General features: G+C 57.3%; 1 protein-coding gene across 1 annotated transcript; it reads right to left on the bottom strand.

The window, feature by feature from the left end:
* Positions 1-1,130: 1,130 nt before the first annotated feature.
* On the bottom strand, positions 1,131-12,909 carry AMN (amnion associated transmembrane protein). Its single transcript, XM_070358564.1, has 12 exons — positions 12,867-12,909; positions 12,027-12,145; positions 11,882-11,926; positions 3,288-3,375; positions 2,975-3,192; positions 2,705-2,842; positions 2,414-2,522; positions 2,211-2,293; positions 1,854-2,031; positions 1,580-1,766; positions 1,374-1,467; positions 1,131-1,302 (listed from the first exon to the last, which is right to left on the bottom strand). Exons 1-12 carry the CDS (start codon positions 12,907-12,909, stop codon positions 1,216-1,218), a joined length of 1,389 nt encoding a protein of 462 aa, XP_070214665.1. The 3' UTR covers positions 1,131-1,215.
* Positions 12,910-20,223: the final 7,314 nt, after the last annotated feature.

The following is a 20,223-nucleotide window of genomic DNA, read 5'->3' as shown; positions in this document are numbered from 1 at the left end:
ACACAAGGCACAGGCAGATGCCCCCGAGGCAACGTCCAGCACCTGGAAAACCAGACGCAAGTGCAGGCCACAGCGGCAGGCGGTGGGCAGCCAGGCAGCCGGGTCAGAGGGCACGGTGCATTGCCCCCACCCTGCCCCACCCACCCGGACATCTGCCCCACAGGAGCACCTGTTATCGGCCTGAAACACAGGTGCTCAAGTGTGAGCCGTCTTTAAATGAAATACTAGCTATTGTAAGTAACCACCGCCCACAATGTGGGCGAGCTTCAAAAGGTACTGGCCACAGAGCACAGAGCCACGGGAGCTTAAGAGCGAATTCACCGTCAGAAGGTCACGGGTGGTCACCCTCGGGGTGGGGGGGGGGCGGGCAGGTGTGCCCAATGTTGGTCACACAGGTGTCTCCCTGACAGTTCAAGCTGGCACGCATCCGTACACACACACACACACCCACACCCCACCATCCATCCCACGCCGGTCTGTCATTACCTACCAAGTCAGAGTGGCTCAGCTCTCACCCACCGCGGACCTCACAGCCGCCCACAGGAGCGGGGCACGGGCCAGGCCTGGCCTCTGACACCAAAGAGCCCCCACCCAGCAGGACACACACCAGCGCACCAACGCCTGTGACCACGGTGAGCGGGCAGCTCTGCCCCCGCCCGCAGAGGGGACAGATCCACTGTGCTGCTGGGCCAGCCTGCTGGGCAGGCCAGTGCCCAGCCCGTTGGAAGTCCAGGCCAAACTGTCTGGCCCCAGCACAGCCCATGCAACCTGGGCCTGAGCAGCTGGCAGCCGGCTCTGCCACCCTCTTCGGTTCTGCTCCCGACTCCCCCCCCACACGCCCCCAGTAAGGGCTTCTTCCTGGGCTCCTCCGGGACACAGCAGGCCCGTCCTAGTTCTGGGAACACCTTCTCAGGCCGGAACCTTGGGCCGCCCCAGCCGACAGGCAGCACCCAGGACTGCCCTGGGTGGCTAGGCGTCAGCGGGCATGGGCTCTGAGGACCACCCCTCACCATTTGACCTGGCCCTCCCAGCTCCGACCAGGCAGGGCCAGACGGGCGCGGGACAGGCGCGGGGAGTCCACGCTGACAGCAGGTGCAAGAAATCGCTTTATTTGGCCAGGACACCCCCATCCTAGGCCAGCAGAGAGTGGGGGATCCCGCGGGGCCCGCTGGATGGGGCTGGGGTCGCGGTGCGACGGGCCGGTCACGTGGCCGCTCAGGCCTCGGCCTCCGCTTCGCCGAACAGCGGATTAAGGAAGTAGCTGCGGCTGGAGCTCCTTTGGTCCGACTTCGGGGCCGGGAGCTGCGGGAGCGCAGAGTCAGGGAGCCCGGCCGCAGGGAGGTCCCGCACCCCCGACCCCGGGCGCCCCTCACCGCCTCCCCGGAGTCCGCCGCGTAGAACACCGGGTTGTGGAAGCCCAGCGGCGCCCCGGCCCGAGCGGGGGCCGCCTCGTCGCGCCTCCTCCACCTGGAGGCGAGGACACGTGTGAGCCCGACACACTCGAGCCCCGAACCCCTGCCCCGCGTACCGGAGTCCCGAGCCCCCAGCCCGCGTCCCCGAGCCCCCGCGCCCCGCGTACCTGAGCCTCCCCTCGCGGCGCAGCAGCAGCGCCCCCGCCAGCAGCGCCGTTAGCACCAGCAGCCCCGCGGCCGCCAAGCCGCCCGCCAGCCCCGCGCGCGCCGGCGCCTTCAACCCCGCCGCCGAGCCACCCCAGACGGGCGCGCCCGACTCTCGAGCGGTCGCCGAGAGGATTCCGAGGGCCTCGCCTGCAACGCAGGGCGCCGGCTCAGAATCCCGGGACGGGGCGGGACCGGGGCGGGGCGGGGGGCCGGGGAAAGGGGCGCCGCGGTTACCGTGCTCCGCGATGTCCGCCAGGAGGGCCCGGGCCAGGCGCCCCGCGCCGCCGGTCTCGGGCCCGGCCTCTACCAGCACCACCTGGATCTCCGTGTCCGCCTTCGCGTCTGAGGCTTCGCGGAGCCCGGGCGGGCGCGGGACCTTGGACACGGCCACTTGCAGCCCCTGGTACTGGGGCTGGAGAGGGAAACAGAGTTGGTCGAGGGACTCCGTCCCTCGGACCTGTGGGGACAAAGCGGGCAGGGACAAGAGCTTTGCAGGCGGAAAGCGGACGCATCAGGGAGGCGGCGGAGGGGGTGCTCCCAGACCCCGGCGGCAGAAGGGTGGGGGCTGGGCTGGGGGCGCGGCCTCAGTACCAGAGCCAGGAAGGCGTGCAGCAGCCGCGCCCGGTACTGCTGCAGGTCAAAGGCAGGGCCGTGGGTCAGCGACACGACAGCTCCTGCAGCAGGAAGGGAAGGAAGGGTCAGCCCCGTAGGTCCGAGCCCGGCAGGGAAGCAGGCTGGGGCGAGCCAGGGTGGCCGCGCCGCCCCAGCTCTGAGGGGCGCGGCGGGGCGCTCACCGCAGAGGTCGCAGCACTGCCCTTCGGGCCGGAGGGGCTCCAGGCAGGCGGCCTGGGGGCAGCCGCCACCCAGGGGTTGGAGCAGTGCGGCGCAGATCCACGGCTGCGTCTGCAAACGGGGAGCGGGGGTCAGCGTGGAGAGAGCGAGGGCCAGACCGGGAGAGAGCGCCGCGCGCCCTGGGAGAGAGCGAGCGGGAGACGGCGGGGCGCGGCGGCAGAGCCCCGACCTCCCGCCCAGCGCCGGGCCCGGCCGCGCGCCACTCCGGCCGCCCAGCGGCGGGCCGCCCTCACCTCGGCGTTGCCGCAGACGCAGCCCGACGGGTCCGCGCAGGCCTCGGGGTCCACGCTTAGAGCGCCCGGCCCGTGGAAGCGCAGGCGGCCCGCGCGGGACGCCAGGAAAGCCGTCAGGTCCTCGTCGCGCGCGAACGTCTGCAGGTGGCCGGGTGAGCCCGGGAGCCGGCCGGAGCAGAGACCGCGCCTGAGCGCCCGGAACCCACCAGGCTAGCAGGGTGGGAGGCGCTCCTGGGAGACCCCCGCCCGCCCCGCGCGCGCCCGGCCCACCTGGCCCAGCGCCTGGACGCTGCGGACGCGCACGGTGCCGGCGCCCGGGCCCAGGCCCACGCGGAAGGAGGCGTCGGCCGGGAAGACGACGTCGTCGTGGCGGCAGGGCACGCGCTCGGCGTCCACGGAGAAGAGGCCGCGCCCCGCGTCCCCGGGGCGCCACAGGCGCGGATCGAGCCACAGGAAGCGGTCGGGGTCGAGGAAGCGCGCGCGGGCTCCTGGGCGGGCGCGCGACCCTGAGCTGCGCCGGGAACGCGCCCTCCAGGCCGGCCCTTCCCGCGGCCGCGCCCCGCTGGCCCCGCGCCCCCCTCACCTGGGCCGCAGTCCGGGCGCGAGCCGGCGTCCGCGGCGCCGAATCCAGCTCCCGAGGCCAGGACGAATTCCCCGTCCAGCGGCAAGAGCTGCAGGAGGCACGGGTTGAGGCGGCGCGTGGGCACCGGAGGGTCCGGCTGTGCGCCCACCCCCGAGCCCCGTCCCCGTGGGCGGGAGAGTCTAGGCCGCCGACTGGGCCGCTGAGGTCGGGGCCGGGGGGCACTTCGCCCGGGCTGAGGGTCCGCCGGGCCGAGGGAGCGGGGAGTTTGCGGCAGCGTGGCTCCCGTCAGGGCGGCCGGCCCCCTGAGAAACTACAATTCAAGGGCCCGTCGGCTCCACGAAGCCAAGCCGCCGGCGCCCCTGGAGCAGCCCTCACCGTGAGGAAGGGCAGCGGGGCGGCTGGGGAAGAGGGAACTGGGGTGGTGGGGCCGCGGAGCCGCGCGCCCCCTTCGGGCGCGGGCAGCTCCTTCACAGACGCCCAGGCCTCGGTGTCAGAGGCCGCGCGAAGGCCGGGAGCGGGGGACCCCACCCCACCGTGGGGTCGGGGCGGAAGTGAGGGCGGGACCGGGGGGCTGCTCGGTGTGGGGGTCCCCGACGCTTAACACCTCTGGGGAGAGGCTCCAGCCTGCTCCGCAGGGTCTGCTCTTCAGCCCCCCAGGCACTGGGCCTGACCGGCAGGCTGACACCGGGCAGAGTGAAGGTCACGGGCCAGCCTCGTCCGCGGCTGGGGGTGCAGTCCCGTGCCAGCCAGGCAGACCCCCCGCCCCCCACCCCTGCAGGCGCCAGGGCCGAGCCCTGGGGACCGAGGGGCGCAGGCGCATCGGGAGGGGCGGTGGGTGTCCGCAGTGTGAGGCTCCAACAAGAACTTGGTTTTCAACCGAGCCAAAGAGGGGGAGTGTGAATAATACACGATGAATGCCATAGTTGGAAGACAGTAGGAAAGGGCCGAGAGAGAGAAACCAGGAGAGGTGGGAGCTCGACACCAGCGCCAGCGTTCGGATACGAGGGCAGGGTGCGTCTGAAGAAACCGGGAAGAGGAATTCTCCACATCCGAGGAAAGCTGGGAAACCGCCTGCAAGCTCTCACTGGGGACTTCCCTGGCAGGCCAGTGGTTAAACCTGCTCCCAGTGTAGGGGCTCCGGTCCATTCCCTGGTCAAGGAACTAACATCCCACACAGCACCACCAACCATGTATGTAAAAAAGAAAAAATACTTTAAAAAGGAAAGGTCTCATTGAATGCCAAATAAGGAAAATCACAGAACGCTCTGTTTATGAATATCAAAGACAAGAGGACGCTGTAAAAGCGGCAGAGGGAAAGAAATCACCCAGGAAGGAAAAACATTCAGGGATTGGGTTTCTCAGCAACGATGCACGCAGACAGCGGAACAGGCTGCCTGAAGACGTCCCAAGTCCGTAGAGCAGACACTGCCCTGGACATGGCTCTGCCCTCCAGAATAGTGTGTCATATATTAAAGGATAATAAAACAATCTCTAAGCCTGAAAGAATTTCCCACAGTTTATTGTGATCCACACTGTCAGACTTTATTTTTTTGGGCTCCAAAATCACTGCAGATGGTGACTGCAGCCATGAAATTAAAAGATGCTTATTCCTTGGAAGGAAACTTCTGTCCAACCTAGATAGCATATTCAAAAGCAGAGACATTATTTTGCCAACTAAGGTCCGTCTAGTCAAGGCTATGGTTTTTCCAGTGGTCATCTATGGATGTGAGAGTTGGACTGTGAAGAAGGCTGAGCTGAGCACCGAAGAATTGATGCTTTTGAACTGTGGTGTTGGAGAAGACTCTTGAGAGTCCCTTGGACTGCAAGGAGATCCAACCAGTCCATTCTGAAGGAGATCAGCCCTGGGATTTCTTTGGAAGGAATGATGCTGAAGCTGAAACTCCAGTACTTTGGCCATCTCATGCAAAGAGTTGACTCATTGGAAAAGACTCTGATGCTGGGAGGGATTGGGGGCAGGAGGAGAAGGGGACGACAGAGGACGAGATGGCTGGATGGCATCACTGACTCGATGGATGTGAGTCTGAGTGAACTCCGGGAGTTGGTGATGGACAGGGAGGCCTGGCGTGCTGCGATTCATGGGGTCGAAAAGAGTCGGACACGACTGAGCGACTGAACTGAACTGAAAGCCTGAAACACTTCAGACGGATTGCCGCAGACAAACCTACGCTGAAAACATGCTCGGAGGAAGTAAGGACGGAAGCTAAGAAGAGATATGGGAAGCAGTGTGATGAAATACTTTTGTGACATACTTTCGTGATGAAATAACAAAAATACTTATTGCTGTCTCTTAATAAATGTTTAAATCAAGGACTAAAATGTGATGGGGGAGGGAGAGACCGAAAGGTCATGGACATACAGTAAAGACCTCACTTGTTCAAGGGAAAATACAGATACTGAAAAGGTTAAGAAATCAGTAAGACTGCCAAAAACCTAGATGAAATATACCAATTTCTAGGAAAGTTTAAAATATAAAAATTGATGCAAGAGGCAATAGGGAATTTGAACTGACAAGTAAGCATTAAAGAATTTTAAATGTCAGTCAAAGACCTCCTATTCCCCAAATTCCCAGTCCAACCAAGGGTTTTACAGGTGAGCTCTGCTAAACCTTCAAGGAAAATTTAATTTCTTCTTCCCGAAGTTGTTCTGGAAAACAGAAAAAGAGTGAAAAATCACCAGTCCATTTCATGAGGCCACTGTAACCTTCATTCCAAAACCAAATGAAGGCACTTCCTGGTGGTACAGTGGGTAAGAATCCACCTGCCAATGCAGGGGACACAGGTTCGATTCCTGGTTGGGGGAGATTCCACATGCCACGGAGCCACTGAGCCCGTGCACCCTGGAGCCTGCGCTCCGCAAGAGAAGCCACTGCGACGAGGAGCCATGCCCCAGAAAGAGGAGCAGCCCCCCGCAACAAGAAAAGTCCCCGCAGGAGCAAAGACCCACTGCAACCAACAATAAATAAACCAAAACCAAATGAACGACAAAAGGAAAAAACTTATAGGCTCAGTTGACTTACAAACAGAAATGTGAAGATTCTAAATAAAATATTAGCTGATTGGATCCAATAATGTATCACGTCCCAAGAACGCAGGAAGGAAGGGATAAGAAAGGCCCCCATCCCAAGTTCTCTGCAGCGTGTGCAACGGTGTCCCAGCAGATGGCAGTGGAGAGTCTTGTGCCACCAAAATCAGTGTGACAGGGAAGGCAAGTGTCTGGAAGAGGCGCACTTCAACCTGTACCCGAAGGAAGGTGCCAGGAAGGCGTCCGGCTCACAAGGACGGTTCCGCCTCAGAAAACCCCATTAACAGGCTACCGGGGGAGGGGAGTTACATCTCAGTCAATGCAGGGAAAAAAAACTGGGAAGTTCAGCAACCCATCTATGATTTTTCAAAAAGCTGCCAGCAAACTAGAAATAGATCAGAAGTTCCACAATTAAATAAAGTTATCTACAAAATACTACAGCAAACATCACACAGTGGAGAACCTCGACATGTCTTCTCTTTTGTGCTGGAACAAGACAAGAAGGCCTATTTTCGTCACTTTTGTTTAACATAGGGGTAGAGATCCTGGACAGTGATATAAGGAAAGAAAAGGAAATAAAAGGAGTCTGGACTGGAAAGGAAGAGGAACAATGGTCATTGTTTACAAAGATAACCACATAGACGATATCATTCTTAAAAATAGGGCACCATTCACAACAGGAACCAAATTATATAAAGGATTTATAAATTAGCCACTACTACACAAAACCTCTACATGCACCATTTTAAGACTCTAGTAAAGAGTTTTATAGCCATCGACCTGAAATATTTGAAGAGAAAATCCATGCTCTCAAGTGGATGACTTGCATATATAAAGTTGTCATTCATTCCCAATCAAATTCCAGGGTTTGGGTGGCCAAAATCACTGCAGATGGTGATTGCAGACATGAAATTAAAAGACGCCTACTCCTTGGAAGGAAAGTTATGTCCAACCTAGACAGCATATTCAACAGCAGAGACATTACTTTGCCAACAAAGGTCCGTCTAGTCAAGGCTATGGTTTTTCCTGTGGTCATGTATGAATGTGAGAGTTGGACTGTGAAGAAAGCTGAGCACCAAAGAATTGATGCTTTTGAACCATGGTGTTGGAGAAGACTCTTGAGAGCCCCTTGGACTGCAAGGAGATCCAATCAGTCCATTCTAAAGGAGATCAGTCCTGGGTGTTCTTTGGAAGGAATGATGCTAAAGCTGAAACTCCAGTACTTTGGCCACCTCATGTGAAGAGTTGACTCATTGGAAAAGACTCTGATGCTGGGAGGGATTGGGGGCAGGAGGAGAAGGGGACGACAGAGGATGAGATGGCTGGATGGCATCACTGACTCGATGGACGTGAGTTTGAGTGAACTCCGGGAGTTGGTGATGGACAGGGAGGCCTGGCGTGCTGTGATTCATGGGGTTGCAAAGAGTCGGAGACGACTGAGCGACTGAACTGAACTGAACTGAACTGGTGTTACCTGATAAACCTACGCTATGATTTCTCTCCAGTCAGATCCACAAAGAACTAGTCAACCTTGAAACAGAAGGGTGAAGGTGGCGCAGGGGGGCCGGTTTCCACCTGGGTCCTCTGAGGGTTGGCCTCTCAGAGTCGGGGAGAGGCGGGGGAAATTGACCCAGTGGATTTTAAGACAACTCACAGAGCCTGAGTGGGGACACTGTGGTGCTGGCAGGAGAACAGGCAGAAAGATCAAAGGAACTGCCGGCAAAGCTCGAGGAGAACCCCCACCACACCTTGGGCAGCTGGCGAGCAGTGACCCCAGTGCTGAAAAGCAAGGGGCAAGGCTGGTGGCTGGAGGAGGACATGAGAAACTGGGCTTAATCCAAGGAGAAGAATACAGCTGGTTTCCTAGTTAGCGTCTGACTCAGACATGTGCCCCTGATGGGAAAACCATGACCCGATAGACATAATATATGGCTGATTATGGTTGTGGCCGAGAAAAGGGGAAGAGACGCTTAAACAAAACACCGAAAACACAGGTTTAAAGCAACCGATCTTGCATCTGATAGATTAATAACAGGGGTTTCTTATCAGCAAAGGGAAACACAGGCAGAATCCATAGTGAGAAGACATTTGCAGTAACTCGACAATTAATGGGTAGAAAATAATAGATTCCTAGGCAGTCTGCCCAGAAATGGGAGGGGAGGTGTTCAGAAAGAGAAAAATCCCAGGGAGAGAAGTTCCAAACCAAAGTGAAAAGTGAAAGTGTTAGTCGCTCAGTCGTGTCTGACTCTTTGTGACCCCATGGACTGTAGCCCGCCAGGCTCCTCTGTCCATGGGATTCTCCAGGCAAGAATACTGGAGTGGGTTGCCATTTCCTCCTCCAGTGGATCATCCTGACCCAGGGATTGAACCCAGGTCTCTTGGATTGCAGGCAGATTCTTTACCGTCTGAGCCACCTGGGAAGCCCAGGTTCCAAACCAAGAGAAATGCAAATTAAATCACTGAGTTGCTGTGCCTCGTTACAGGCGACATCTCAGCAGCTGGACCACACTGGGGCCCCACGGGTAGGGCTGGAGGAGGGCCCTCAGACAGCACTGGGTCCTTTCGGCCCCCCGTCTCTGTGCCCCTGCGCTGTCTCCACCCAGGACCTCTGGGAGCTGACCTCTCTGGGCAGAGCATAAGCAGGGGAAGTGAGGGGGGCACCCCAAGGGACCATGCAAGGGGTACAGACATGCGGGACAAAGAGGAGGGCTGGCTGGGCCACTGAACTGGTGTTACCTGATAAACCTACGCTATGATTTCTCTCCAGTCAGATCCACAAAGAACTAGTCAACCTTGAAACAGAAGGGTGAAGGTGGCGCAGGGGGGCCGGTTTCCACCTGGGTCCTCTGAGGGTTGGCCTCTCAGAGTCGGGGAGAGGCGGGGGAAATTGACCCAGTGGATTTTAAGACAACTCACAGAGCCTGAGTGGGGACACTGTGGTGCTGGCAGGAGAACAGGCAGAAAGATCAAAGGAACTGCCGGCAAAGCTCGAGGAGAACCCCCACCACACCTTGGGCAGCTGGCGAGCAGTGACCCCAGTGCTGAAAAGCAAGGGGCAAGGCTGGTGGCTGGAGGAGGACATGAGAAACTGGGCTTAATCCAAGGAGAAGAATACAGCTGGTTTCCTAGTTAGCGTCTGACTCAGACATGTGCCCCTGATGGGAAAACCATGACCCGATAGACATAATATATGGCTGATTATGGTTGTGGCCGAGAAAAGGGGAAGAGACGCTTAAACAAAACACCGAAAACACAGGTTTAAAGCAACCGATCTTGCATCTGATAGATTAATAACAGGGGTTTCTTATCAGCAAAGGGAAACACAGGCAGAATCCATAGTGAGAAGACATTTGCAGTAACTCGACAATTAATGGGTAGAAAATAATAGATTCCTAGGCAGTCTGCCCAGAAATGGGAGGAGGTGTTCAGAAAGAGAAAATCCCAGGAGAGAAGTTCCAAACCAAAGTGAAAAGTGAAAGTGTTAGTCGCTCAGTCGTGTCTGACTCTTTGTGACCCCATGGACTGTAGCCCGCCAGGCTCCTCTGTCCATGGGATTCTCCAGGCAAGAATACTGGAGTGGGTTGCCATTTCCTCCTCCAGTGGATCATCCTGACCCAGGGGATTGAACCCAGGTCTCTTGGATTGCAGGCAGATTCTTTACCGTCTGAGCCACCTGGGAAGCCCAGGTTCCAAACCAAGAGAAATGCAAATTAAATCACTGAGTTGCTGTGCCTCGTTACAGGCGACATCTCAGCAGCTGGACCACACTGGGGCCCCACGGGTAGGGCTGGAGGAGGGCCCTCAGACAGCACTGGGTCCTTTCGGCCCCCCGTCTCTGTGCCCCTGCGCTGTCTCCACCCAGGACCTCTGGGAGCTGACCTCTCTGGGCAGAGCATAAGCAGGGGAAGTGAGGGGGGCACCCCAAGGGACCATGCAAGGGGTACAGACATGCGGGACAAAGAGGAGGGCTGGCTGGGCCAGGGGGGGGACAGGGCAGAGAGAGGGAGTGAAGAATGAATGAATGCATGACTGTTGTCTCTTTTGAGATCCCCAAGCACGCCCCAAGGAGATCATCCAGGCAACTAAGGGCCAGAAGGGACGGAGACATTACTTTGCCAACAAAGGTCCATCTAGTCAAGGCTATGGTTTTTCCAGTGGTCATGTATGGATGCGAGAGTTGGACTGTAAAGAAAGCTGAGCGCCGAAGAATTGATGCTTTTGAACTCTGGTGTTGAAGAAGACTCTTGAGAGTCCCTTGGACTGCAAGATCAAACCAGTCCATCCTAAAGAAAATCAGTCCTGAATATTCATTGGAAGGACTGATGCTGAAGCTGAAACTCCAATACTTTGGCCACCTGATGCAAAGAGCTGACTCATGTGAAAAGACCCTGATGCTGGGAAAGATTGAGGGCAGGAAGAGAAGAGGACGACAGAGAATGAGATGACTGGATGGCATCACGACTTGATGTACATGGGTTTGGGTGAACTCCAGGAGTTGGTGATGGACAGGGAGGCCTGGCGTGTTGCGATTCATGGGGTCGCAAAGAGTTGGACACGACTGAGTGACTGGACTGAACTGAACTGAACAGAACTCCCCAAGGAGATCGTCCAGGCAACTAAGAAGGCCAGAAGGGACCCCCAGGTCCCAGCACCCCCATCTTCAACTGACTCCTCTATACGCGGGTTCCTGCCAGTTCCAGGCGCCCCCTGCCCTCTCCAGGCCCCTGTCTGGTTGCCACGGTTGCCAGGGCCGTGGGGGCTCCTGAGTGTAGCCACGGTTCCCCCCTGGCTCTGCCACTTCCTCGTCCCCCTCACTGCCCCCTCCACACCTGAGTCTTTGGGTTGGACGCGTGGGAAGGGCGTCTGGACCCGGGATCTATAGGAACTGGCACATCCCGCCCGAGGCCCCTTCCCAGGCTGCAGGTGAGGGCTGGGGTCTCTAACGCCCCCTGCCCTGTCTCCTGTGGGGCCAGACTCCCAGAATTGATGCCGCTTTCGAAAACCATCAATTAACTGAGCTGCCTCCAGGTGGAAATAAGGGGTACCCAGACCCTGCATCTGGGCAGCCGAGTGAGTGGTGCCCAGGCCTCCTAGGCCACCAGCAGCCCCCCCTCACCGACAAAGTCCAGTGGCCTCTGGGTGAGGACCTCGCCCTGGAACTCACACTGTGAAGCGGTTTGAGAAAAAGGCCCCCTGATGGAGTTCCGAGGCACAGGACGGGGAAAGGCTTTGGTGGGGCAGGGAGGGGACTTCCCTGGGGCAGACCTAGAGAGGACGGACTCCTGGGCGACAGGACCCAGAGGCAGGGGCAGGAGGGACAGGAGGCGCCCCCACCTGCTCCGAAGCTGGGCACAGCCTGGGCTGCGACTGGACGACCGGGGTCCCCTCCCTGTGGCTCCCCACCCTTCCAGAAACCCCTCCACAGGCTAAGGGCCAGTGGATTGAAGGGTCTGCCCCCCAGGTGGAGGCCAGTCAGGAAGAGGCCTCGAGTTGACCAGGGCGGGACCTGTGGGCCCCCTTCTGACTTGGGGGCCATTCCCAGCCCTGCTCACCATGTCTGAGATGCTGTGACCTTCTCGCACCAGGACTGACAGCGTCTGCAGGCAGAAAGGACGTCAGCGAGTGCCCCCCTCACTGGGCTCCATGGGCCTGGACCACGCCGGGACCCCCCACGGCCCCAGGAGTGGGGTCAGGCACCTTGTCCGCGGGGAACTCCACAGCAGCGCCCGCACACGGGGGCCGGTTCTGGCTCCAGTTGGTGGCATCGTCAAAGTTGGTGTTGGGGACCCAGACTTTGTAGGCGGCCCGCGTCAGGGCTGGGGAGAGGACGGCTGAGCACTGGCGTTCCTGCCCAGAGCCCCCAGTGCCCAGGAAGGATGACCTCGCCCAGAGAGACCTGGAGCTAGAGGGTCCAGGCGTGGGACCAGACCCTGTGGGAGCCTGGCCCCGAGGCTCCCCAACTTCTTCTGAATTTGCAGAGCCCGTTCAAACGTGCCTTCCTCAGGGTCTCCCCGCCCCAAGATCACCTCCTCGCAGGCCCCCAGTTCGCCCTGCCAGAACGGCGGCAACCACAGGACTGAGGCCATCGGGGCAGGGAGGCCTCGGCCCAGGGGAAGAAACTGGGGGACCGGGCGGGGGGCGGCCGGCAGACCGGATCTGCCCAGGGCTCAGAGAGGGGAACCGGGAAGGGCTGCAGTTCTCACAGCTCCCAGGCGTAGGGGGCCGCCCCGAGCACACGCCCCCGCCTAGGCGCCACGCGGTGGTCAGAGGCGCCCTGGGCCCGGGGGTTGGGGGCGGGGGCGGGGGCGGGGTGGGGGACCAGCTTCGGGCGGGGTAGGGGCGGAGGGCGGGCGCGGCCGGCCGTCGGTCTGGCCCGGGGGCTCCGGGGAGCCTCCCGCTCGGCCCCGCGGGCGCTGCGCCAGGAGGAGCCCGACGGCTGGCCGGGTTTCGCAGCCCCTCGCGCTCCCGCTGCGCGCCCCCCGGGGACATGGGTCTCCGGGTGCCTCGGGCCTCCAGCGCACCCCCCAATTCCCTTACCGCACAGCTGCAGCCACAGCAGGACCAGGCCCGGTGCGCCCATCCCGCCGGACTTCGGCGTCTGGGACCCTGAGACTTTGCCCTGCGGGGCCCACGTGACCGGGCGGGGTCGGGGGGGTGGGGGCGGCCGGGAGGGTTACACATTCACCTCCGACCCGCCCGCAGCGACTCCTTGGCTCCTCCCACATACCCAGCTCCAGGACCTGAAGACCTTGGGCGCTCATAAAGGAAGCTTGAGGGCACCACTTCCCAAGGAAACGGTGCGTTGCGGGCGGGGCGCCTCTCTGCCCCAGATGCAGCTCGGACTGCACTCAGCTGCCTGCATTTTGGGGCCGTGTGTTGGCTTGTCCAGGGGCCGGGTCCAGGCAGGCCCTCCTGCCTCCTAGGCTGGTGGACTGTGGATGGTGGCAGACGGGTGGCACCTGGTGTCTGGTGTGTGGAGGATGGTGGGAAGGTACAGGCCTCCCTGTCCATCACCAACTCCTAGAATTTACTCAAACTCATGTCCATTGAGTTGGTGATGCCATCCAACTATCTCATCCTCTGTTGTCCTCTTCTCCTCCTGCCCTCAATCTTTCCCAGCATCAGGGTCTTTTCGGATGAGTCAGTTCTTGGCATCAGGTGGCCAGAGTATTGGAGTTTCAGCTTCAACATCAGTCCTTCCAATGAATATTCAGGACTGTTTTCTTTAGGATGGACTGGTTTGATCTCCTTGCAGTCTAAGGGACTCTCAAGAGTCTTCTTCAACACCAGTGTTCAAAAGCATCAATTCTTTGGCGCTCAGGTTTCTTTTGGATAAGGAAATGGCAACCCACTCCAGTGTTCTTGCCTGGAGAATCCCAGGGACGGGGGTGCCTGGTGGGCTGCTGTCTATGGGGTCGCACAGAGTTGGACACAGAGACATTACTTTGCCAACAAAGGTTCGTCTAGTCAAGGCTATGGTTTTTCCTGTAGTCATGTATGGATATGAGAGTTGGACTGTGAAGAAGGCTGAACGCCGAAGAATTGATGCTTTTGAACTGTGGTGTTGGAGAAGACTCTTGAGAGTCCCTTGGACTGCAAGGAGATCCAACCAGTCCATTCTGAAGGAGATCAGCCCTGGGATTTCTTTGGAAGGTATGATGCTGAAGCTGAAACTCCAGTACTTTGGCCACCTCATGCGAAGAGTTGACTCATTGGAAAAGAGTCTGATGCTGGGAGGGATTGGGGGCAGGAGAAGAAGGGGACGACAGAGGATGAGATGGCTGGATGGCATCACTGACTCGATGGACGTGAGTCTGGGTGAACTCCGGGAGTTGGTGATGGACAGGGAGGCCTGGCGTGCTGTGATTCATGGGGTTGCAAAGAGTCGGACACGACTGATCGACTGAACTGAACTGAAGTGACTTAGCAGCTTAGCAGCAGCTTTCTTTATGGCCCAACTCTCACATCCATACATGACTATTGGAAAAACCATAGCTTTGACTAGATGGGCCTTTGTTGGCAAAGTTAATGTCTCTGCTTTTTAATAAGCTGACTAGGTTGGTCATAACTTTCTTTCCAAGGAGCAAGCGTCTTTTAATTTCATGGCTGCAGTCACCATCTGCAATGATCTTGGAGCCCAGAAAAATGAAGTCTCTCACTGCTTCCAGTGTTTCCCCATCTATTTGCCATCAAGTGATGGGACCAGATGCCATGATCTTCGTTTTCTGAATGTTGAGCTTTAAGCCAACTTTTTCACTCTCCTCTTTCATTTTCATCAAGAGGCTTTTGAGTTCCTCTTCACTTTCTGCCATAAAGGTGATGTCATCTGCATATCTGAGGTTATAGATATTTCTCCCGGAAATCTTGATTCCAGCTTGTGCTTCTGCCAGTCCAGCATTTCTCATGATGTACTCTGCATATAAGTTAAATAAGCAGGGTGACAATATACAGCCATGACATACTCCTTTCCCGATTCAGAACCAGTCTGTTGTTCCATGTCCAGTTCTAACTGTTACTTCTTGACCTGCATACAGGTTTTTCAAGAGACAGGTCAGGTGGTCTGGTATTCACATATCTTTAAGAATTCTCCATAGTCTGCTGTGATCCACACAGTCAAAGGCTTTGCTGCTAAGTCACTACAGTCGTGTCTGACTCTGTGCAACCCCATAGATGGCAGCCCATCAGGCCCCACCGTCCCTGGGATTCTCCAGGCAAGAACACTGGAGTGGGTTGCCATTTCCTTCTCCAATGCATGAAAGTGAAAAGTGAAAGGGAAGTCGCTCAGTCATGTCCGACTCTTCGAAACCCCATGGACTGCAGCCTACCAGGCTCCTCCATCCATGGGATTTGCCAGGCAAGAGTACTGGAGTTGGGTGCCATTGCCTTCTCCAAGGCTTTGGCGTAGTCAGTAAAGCAGAAATAGATGTTTTTCTGGAACTCTCTTGCTTTCTCAATGATCCAGCGGATGTTGGCAATTTGATCTTTGGTTCCTCTGCCTTTTCTAAATACAGCTTGAACATCTGGAAGTTCATGGTTCATGTACTGTTGAAGCCTGGCTTGGAGAATTTTGAGCATTACTTTCCTAGCGTGTGAAATGAGTGCAGTTGTGCAGTAGTTTGAAGTTTCTTTGGCATTGCCTTTCTTTGGGGTTGGAATGAAAACTGACCTTTTCTAGTCCTGTGGCCACTGCTGAGTTTTCCAAATTTGCTGACATATTGAGTGCAACACTTTCACAGTATTATCTTTTAGGAATTGAAATAGCTCAACTGGAACTCCATCACCTCCACTAGCTTTGCTCATAGTGATGCTTCCTAAGGCCCACTTGACTTCACATTCCAGGATGTCTGGCTCTAGGTGAGTGATCACACCATCGTGATTATCTGGGTCATGAAGATCTTTTTTGTACAGTTCTTCTGTGTATTCTTGCCATCTCTTCTTAATATCTTGTTTCTTTTAGGTCCCTAACATTTCTGTCCTTTATTGAGCCCATCTTTGCATGAAATGTTCCGTTGGTATCTCTAATTTTCTTGAAGAGATCTCTAGTCTTTCCCATTCTATTGTTTTCTTCTATTTCTTTGCACTGATCACTGAGGAAGGCTTCCTTATCTCTCCTTGCTATTCTTTGGAACCCTGCATTTAAATGGGTATATCTTTCCTTTTCTCCTTTGCCTTTCATTTCTGTTCTATTCACAGCTATTTGTAAAGCCTCCTCAGACAACCATTTTGCCTTTTTATATTTCTTTTTCTTGGGGATGGTCTTGATCACTGCCTCCTGTACAATGTCACGAACCTCTGTCCATAGTTCTTCAGGCGCTCTGTGTATCAGATCTAATTCCTTGAATCTATCTATCTATATATAATCTATATATATCTATATATAACCAATATAATAACATAATTTTATATATGATGTTAATATACATTATATATTAAAATATTAATATTTAAATATTAATATATATTATATATAGTATATGTATATAATATAAATATAAGTAACACATACATAATATATTATATGTAATATATATGTAATATATGTATGTATTACATATATATGTAATATATAATTTATATAATATATAATATATATTTAGATATATCATATATAATATATATTTAATGTATTATTATATATAATATATATTATATATCATTATATATTTTATATATAATATATTAATATAAAATATTGTTTATATATTTAATATAATCTATAAATATAAATTATAATATATTAATATATTTATATTATATAAATTAAATTACATACATATTATATATACTTTTATATACTATATATTATAAATATATATTATATATGTAAATATATATTATATATATATAATTCCTTAAATCGGTCACTTCCCCTGTATAGTGGGATTTAGGTCATACCTGAATGATGAAAACAAGTCTGTGGATTTTTGATGGTGAATGGATGGAAATGGATGGTAAATGAGCTGAATGGTGGATGAAGGTATCGATGGCAGATAAATGAATGGCAAATGGACGCAGGTGAATGAGCGTGGTCGATCAGTAGAACGGTGGTGGCTGGCTGGCTGAGAGTAGAGTGGTGACCGGATATGAATGGATGGGTGGATGGACAGGTGAGCAGAGTGAATGAGTGCAGGATGGGTGAATGGGTGGAGGATGGGAGATGTGGAAGGAGGAGACCGGGTGGACGGCTGTGTTTAATCAGAGAGAGGGGTGCCTGGCTCTCTCTATGGGAGACAGGAATGGGGGTGGGTGGTGGGGAGTGGATGCACTTGCTGGTGATGGGATGGCAGAGAGGGAGTGGGTGGGCAGATGGATGGCGCTTGGCAACCTGGACGACGGGTTTATGGGTGACGGGTGGGTGGTGAACTGATTGTTAGGGGACGGGCTGGGAATGAATGGCGAGATGAATGGGGTGATTGGTGGATGGTGGGAGACCAACGCATGATGCCTGGTTGGTTATCATTGATGGGAGGGAAAGGAATGGCGGGTGGGCCCCTGGCTTCAGGATGCCCTTGTAGTTGATGAATTAACATGCAAGGACGGGTCAAAGGGTAGACTGTGGAGGTGGGTGTGCAGGCGGAGTGAAGGGGAGCGGCTCCCCCCGCCTGTCTCCAGGCCACCCTCCCTGCAGACCTCCTGTCCTGGGCGCTTTTCTCCCTGATGGTCTCTGCTTCTCCCCCACACAAGGTATCTCCTCCAAGGATGGAGCCCACTGCTGGGGGCACTCAGATCACTTTCTGCCGTGGCACAGCGACTTCTCTGACTGGGAGGGAGGGAGCGAGCCCACCAGCTTGTCCCACCCTTTCTCCTGGCTGGGATGGGGCACTCAGGAGCTCAGCGGTGCAGGATCTACCTGATGGGTTGGCCCCCAGCCCAGCCTGGGATGGAAGGTGGATCTTTGTGGTCCTGAGTTTGACTTTGGTCACCTGTAGGGCTGACAGGAAGCTCCATCCTCCACAGCAGTCAAGGCAGGCTTCCTGGAAGATGTGGTGGTAAAGCCAGACTGGAAGTATGAGGTCACAGCTGAAGCTCCAGGTCGGACTGACAGGGGCAGTAGAGGAGGAGCCGGGGCTGCTGGGCTCGGGGTAGGAGCATCCGTTGCCCAACGCGCCATTCTGAGCGGAGGCAGGACGGGGTCAGAGTGGGGAAAGACACACATCCCGAAGAACTTCTCCCAGTAACTAGGAGGTCCACTGCACAGCTGCTTTGGGCACGGGTGGGTCCAAGGTCCCCGTGTGTGTCCGGCTCTGCCTTGGCTTGACTGCCCTCTGCGGTCACCTTCCCCTGGCAGAGCTGGAGCGCCCCCACCCCCGTTAGGCCACCGCGCCCCCTTGAAGGGTCCAGTTTCCAGCTGAGTACCAGTCCTGTGGCCTCAGCAGCCACCGCAGCGCCCCTTGGCTGAGGGCACCGACTGCCCCGCTGCCCCCAGGGTCGGGGTGGCCCTCCCCTGCCCGCAGCCATGGTCCACAGGCTTCCCCCCGCACCCCCACTCCGTGGGCACAGATCCACCCCAGGCCAGTGTCCCCGCTCCTTCTCCCGCACGTTTGTTCCTGACTCGCTGTGCGACCCTGGGCGGATTCCCGCACCTCTCTGGGCCTTAGTGTTCCTCTGGAGGGCCCGAAGCTCCGACTCGCAGGTTCGCTTCCTGGATCCCGGGAGGAGGGGTGAGGACGGCCCCCATCAGCAGGGCCCCCTTCTCTCAGTGTCTGCACAGGGCCACCCCCCAACCCTTGCCACACACACACCCACTGTCAGCGTCCGCCACTGACCGCTGCCCGGTGGGGCTCCTGGGGCTTTGTTCACACTGCACGGGAACTGCCTGGAACACCAGAAGCTCAAAAATATTCACGAGGGGGAGGGAAGGCTGGCACTCCCCCAAGGCTGGCCGGACACCTCCCAGGCCTTGCTGTCCCGCTCAGTCCTGCCAGCCCAGGGGTGCGGAGCCCTGGGAAACTCCTTCCTGTGGCCTGCAGCCTCCCTGCAACCTCTGGGCCTCGAGGTGGGCCTCTCCTTCATCCACAGGCTTGGCACCAGGCCTGCGGGGGGCAGGGCGTGTGCGAGCCCTCAGGCAAGGTGGCCAGGCAGGCCTGTGTGAGGAGGGGCTACACCAGCCCCACCTGGGCAGAAACCGCTGGCGCAAAGAGCCTGAGGCAGGAGCGCGCAGAGGTGAGGCGGGGCGTGCTGGGGGCTGGGCTCGGCACTGCCGGAGCGCAGGAGGGAGTGAACCGGGGTCTCTGCCCGGCTTGGGAGGGCCTGAGCGGACCGCCCGTCAGCCAGCGGGGCCCAGGCGGGCGGCTGGCAGCTCAGTGGAGGCGGGGGTGTGCCAGGCTCAGATGCGGGCTGTGCCCGGTGTGAGTGCTGTGGGCCGGCGGCTCAGCTGGTCTGTTTCCTCCTCCGCCTGCAGAGCCAGGCAGCAGTGCCCGCTCACAGCCTGGGGGGCGCGGGGTGTGCGAGGGCCACCCCAGGAGGGCCTCAGTCCCGGCCAGGCCGCCCCTTCCCCACGTGTGCACGCCAGGCAGACGACACCCAGGAGACCGCCCCCAGTGGGTCGCTGAGCCCCCCACCTTGGGGAGGGTTCTGGCAAGGGTCGGTCAGGGGCCTGCACTGTCCTGCCTGCCCACCCCTCCAGTGGGGGTTAACTTGTCGCCTGCCCCCGCGGCCTCTGTATGCGGGGGGTGGTCACTCAGGGGAAACACCACGGGCCGCTGGGCCCAGGGGAGCCACAGCCAGAGTCAGAGACGCTCCCAGCCACCCAGGGGACCAGCCGGGCCACGACAAGCGAGTGGACCTGGGGGCTGAGTATGGGGTGACCAGGCTCCAAACCCGGCAGGGGGTCGGGGGGGCGCCCTAGAGCCCAGTGCTGTGCTGAGGGTCCCTCCCACCCCCATGCCATCCATGGTGGGAGGACTCACAGCTGAATGACCAGAGCCTGTGTCGTGGCCGGCTGCCCATCCTGTCCAACAGGCCGAGGTCGCCCCGAGGCGCTTCCTCCCAGGGGTGTGGGCACCACTGGCTGAGCCTGTCCCCCCCGCTGCCCCCTGCCCCTCCCCTGGGTCTCCTGCGGCCTCATGAATGTCTGGGAGCAGAAGAAACAGAGGTGCCCAGGGCGGGGGCCCTGCCCACAGTCCTGAACCCCCACCTGGGGCCAGCAGCCCTCCGGTCCTCAGATCCCGGGTCTCTGTGCTCTACCCTCCGAGGCCCCACCTGCGGCCCTGGGGTTGCTCAGGAGCAAGGCTGGGCGTGGGGTTTGGGCCCCTCACAGCTTCCCCTCAACCTCCAGCGTCTGATAGAATGACCCAGGCTCGGGGTGCGGCCCCCAGCCCACTGGAGCTCTGCAGGGACTCAGGCCACCGCCGGGCCAGCGCTGATGCTGTGTGTGGGGGGTGTGCAGAGGCCG

The sequence above is a fragment of the Bos mutus genome, chromosome 21 (assembly GCF_027580195.1).
Source record: "Bos mutus isolate GX-2022 chromosome 21, NWIPB_WYAK_1.1, whole genome shotgun sequence".
Taxonomy (NCBI): Eukaryota; Metazoa; Chordata; class Mammalia; order Artiodactyla; family Bovidae; genus Bos; species Bos mutus.
This window is presented reverse-complemented; position numbering and strand designations above follow the sequence as displayed.

Coding starts and splice junctions, on each gene's coding strand:
- AMN (XM_070358564.1), bottom strand. CDS start 12,909: ATGGGCGCACCGGGCCTGGTCCTGCTGTGGCTGCAGCTGTGCG. Junction 3,193..3,287: donor GCGCCCGGACTGCGGCCCAG/GTGAGGGGGGCG, acceptor GCGCCCGCCCAG/GAGCCCGCGCGCGCTTCCTC. Junction 2,032..2,210: donor TGCACGCCTTCCTGGCTCTG/GTACTGAGGCCG, acceptor TTCCCTCTCCAG/CCCCAGTACCAGGGGCTGCA.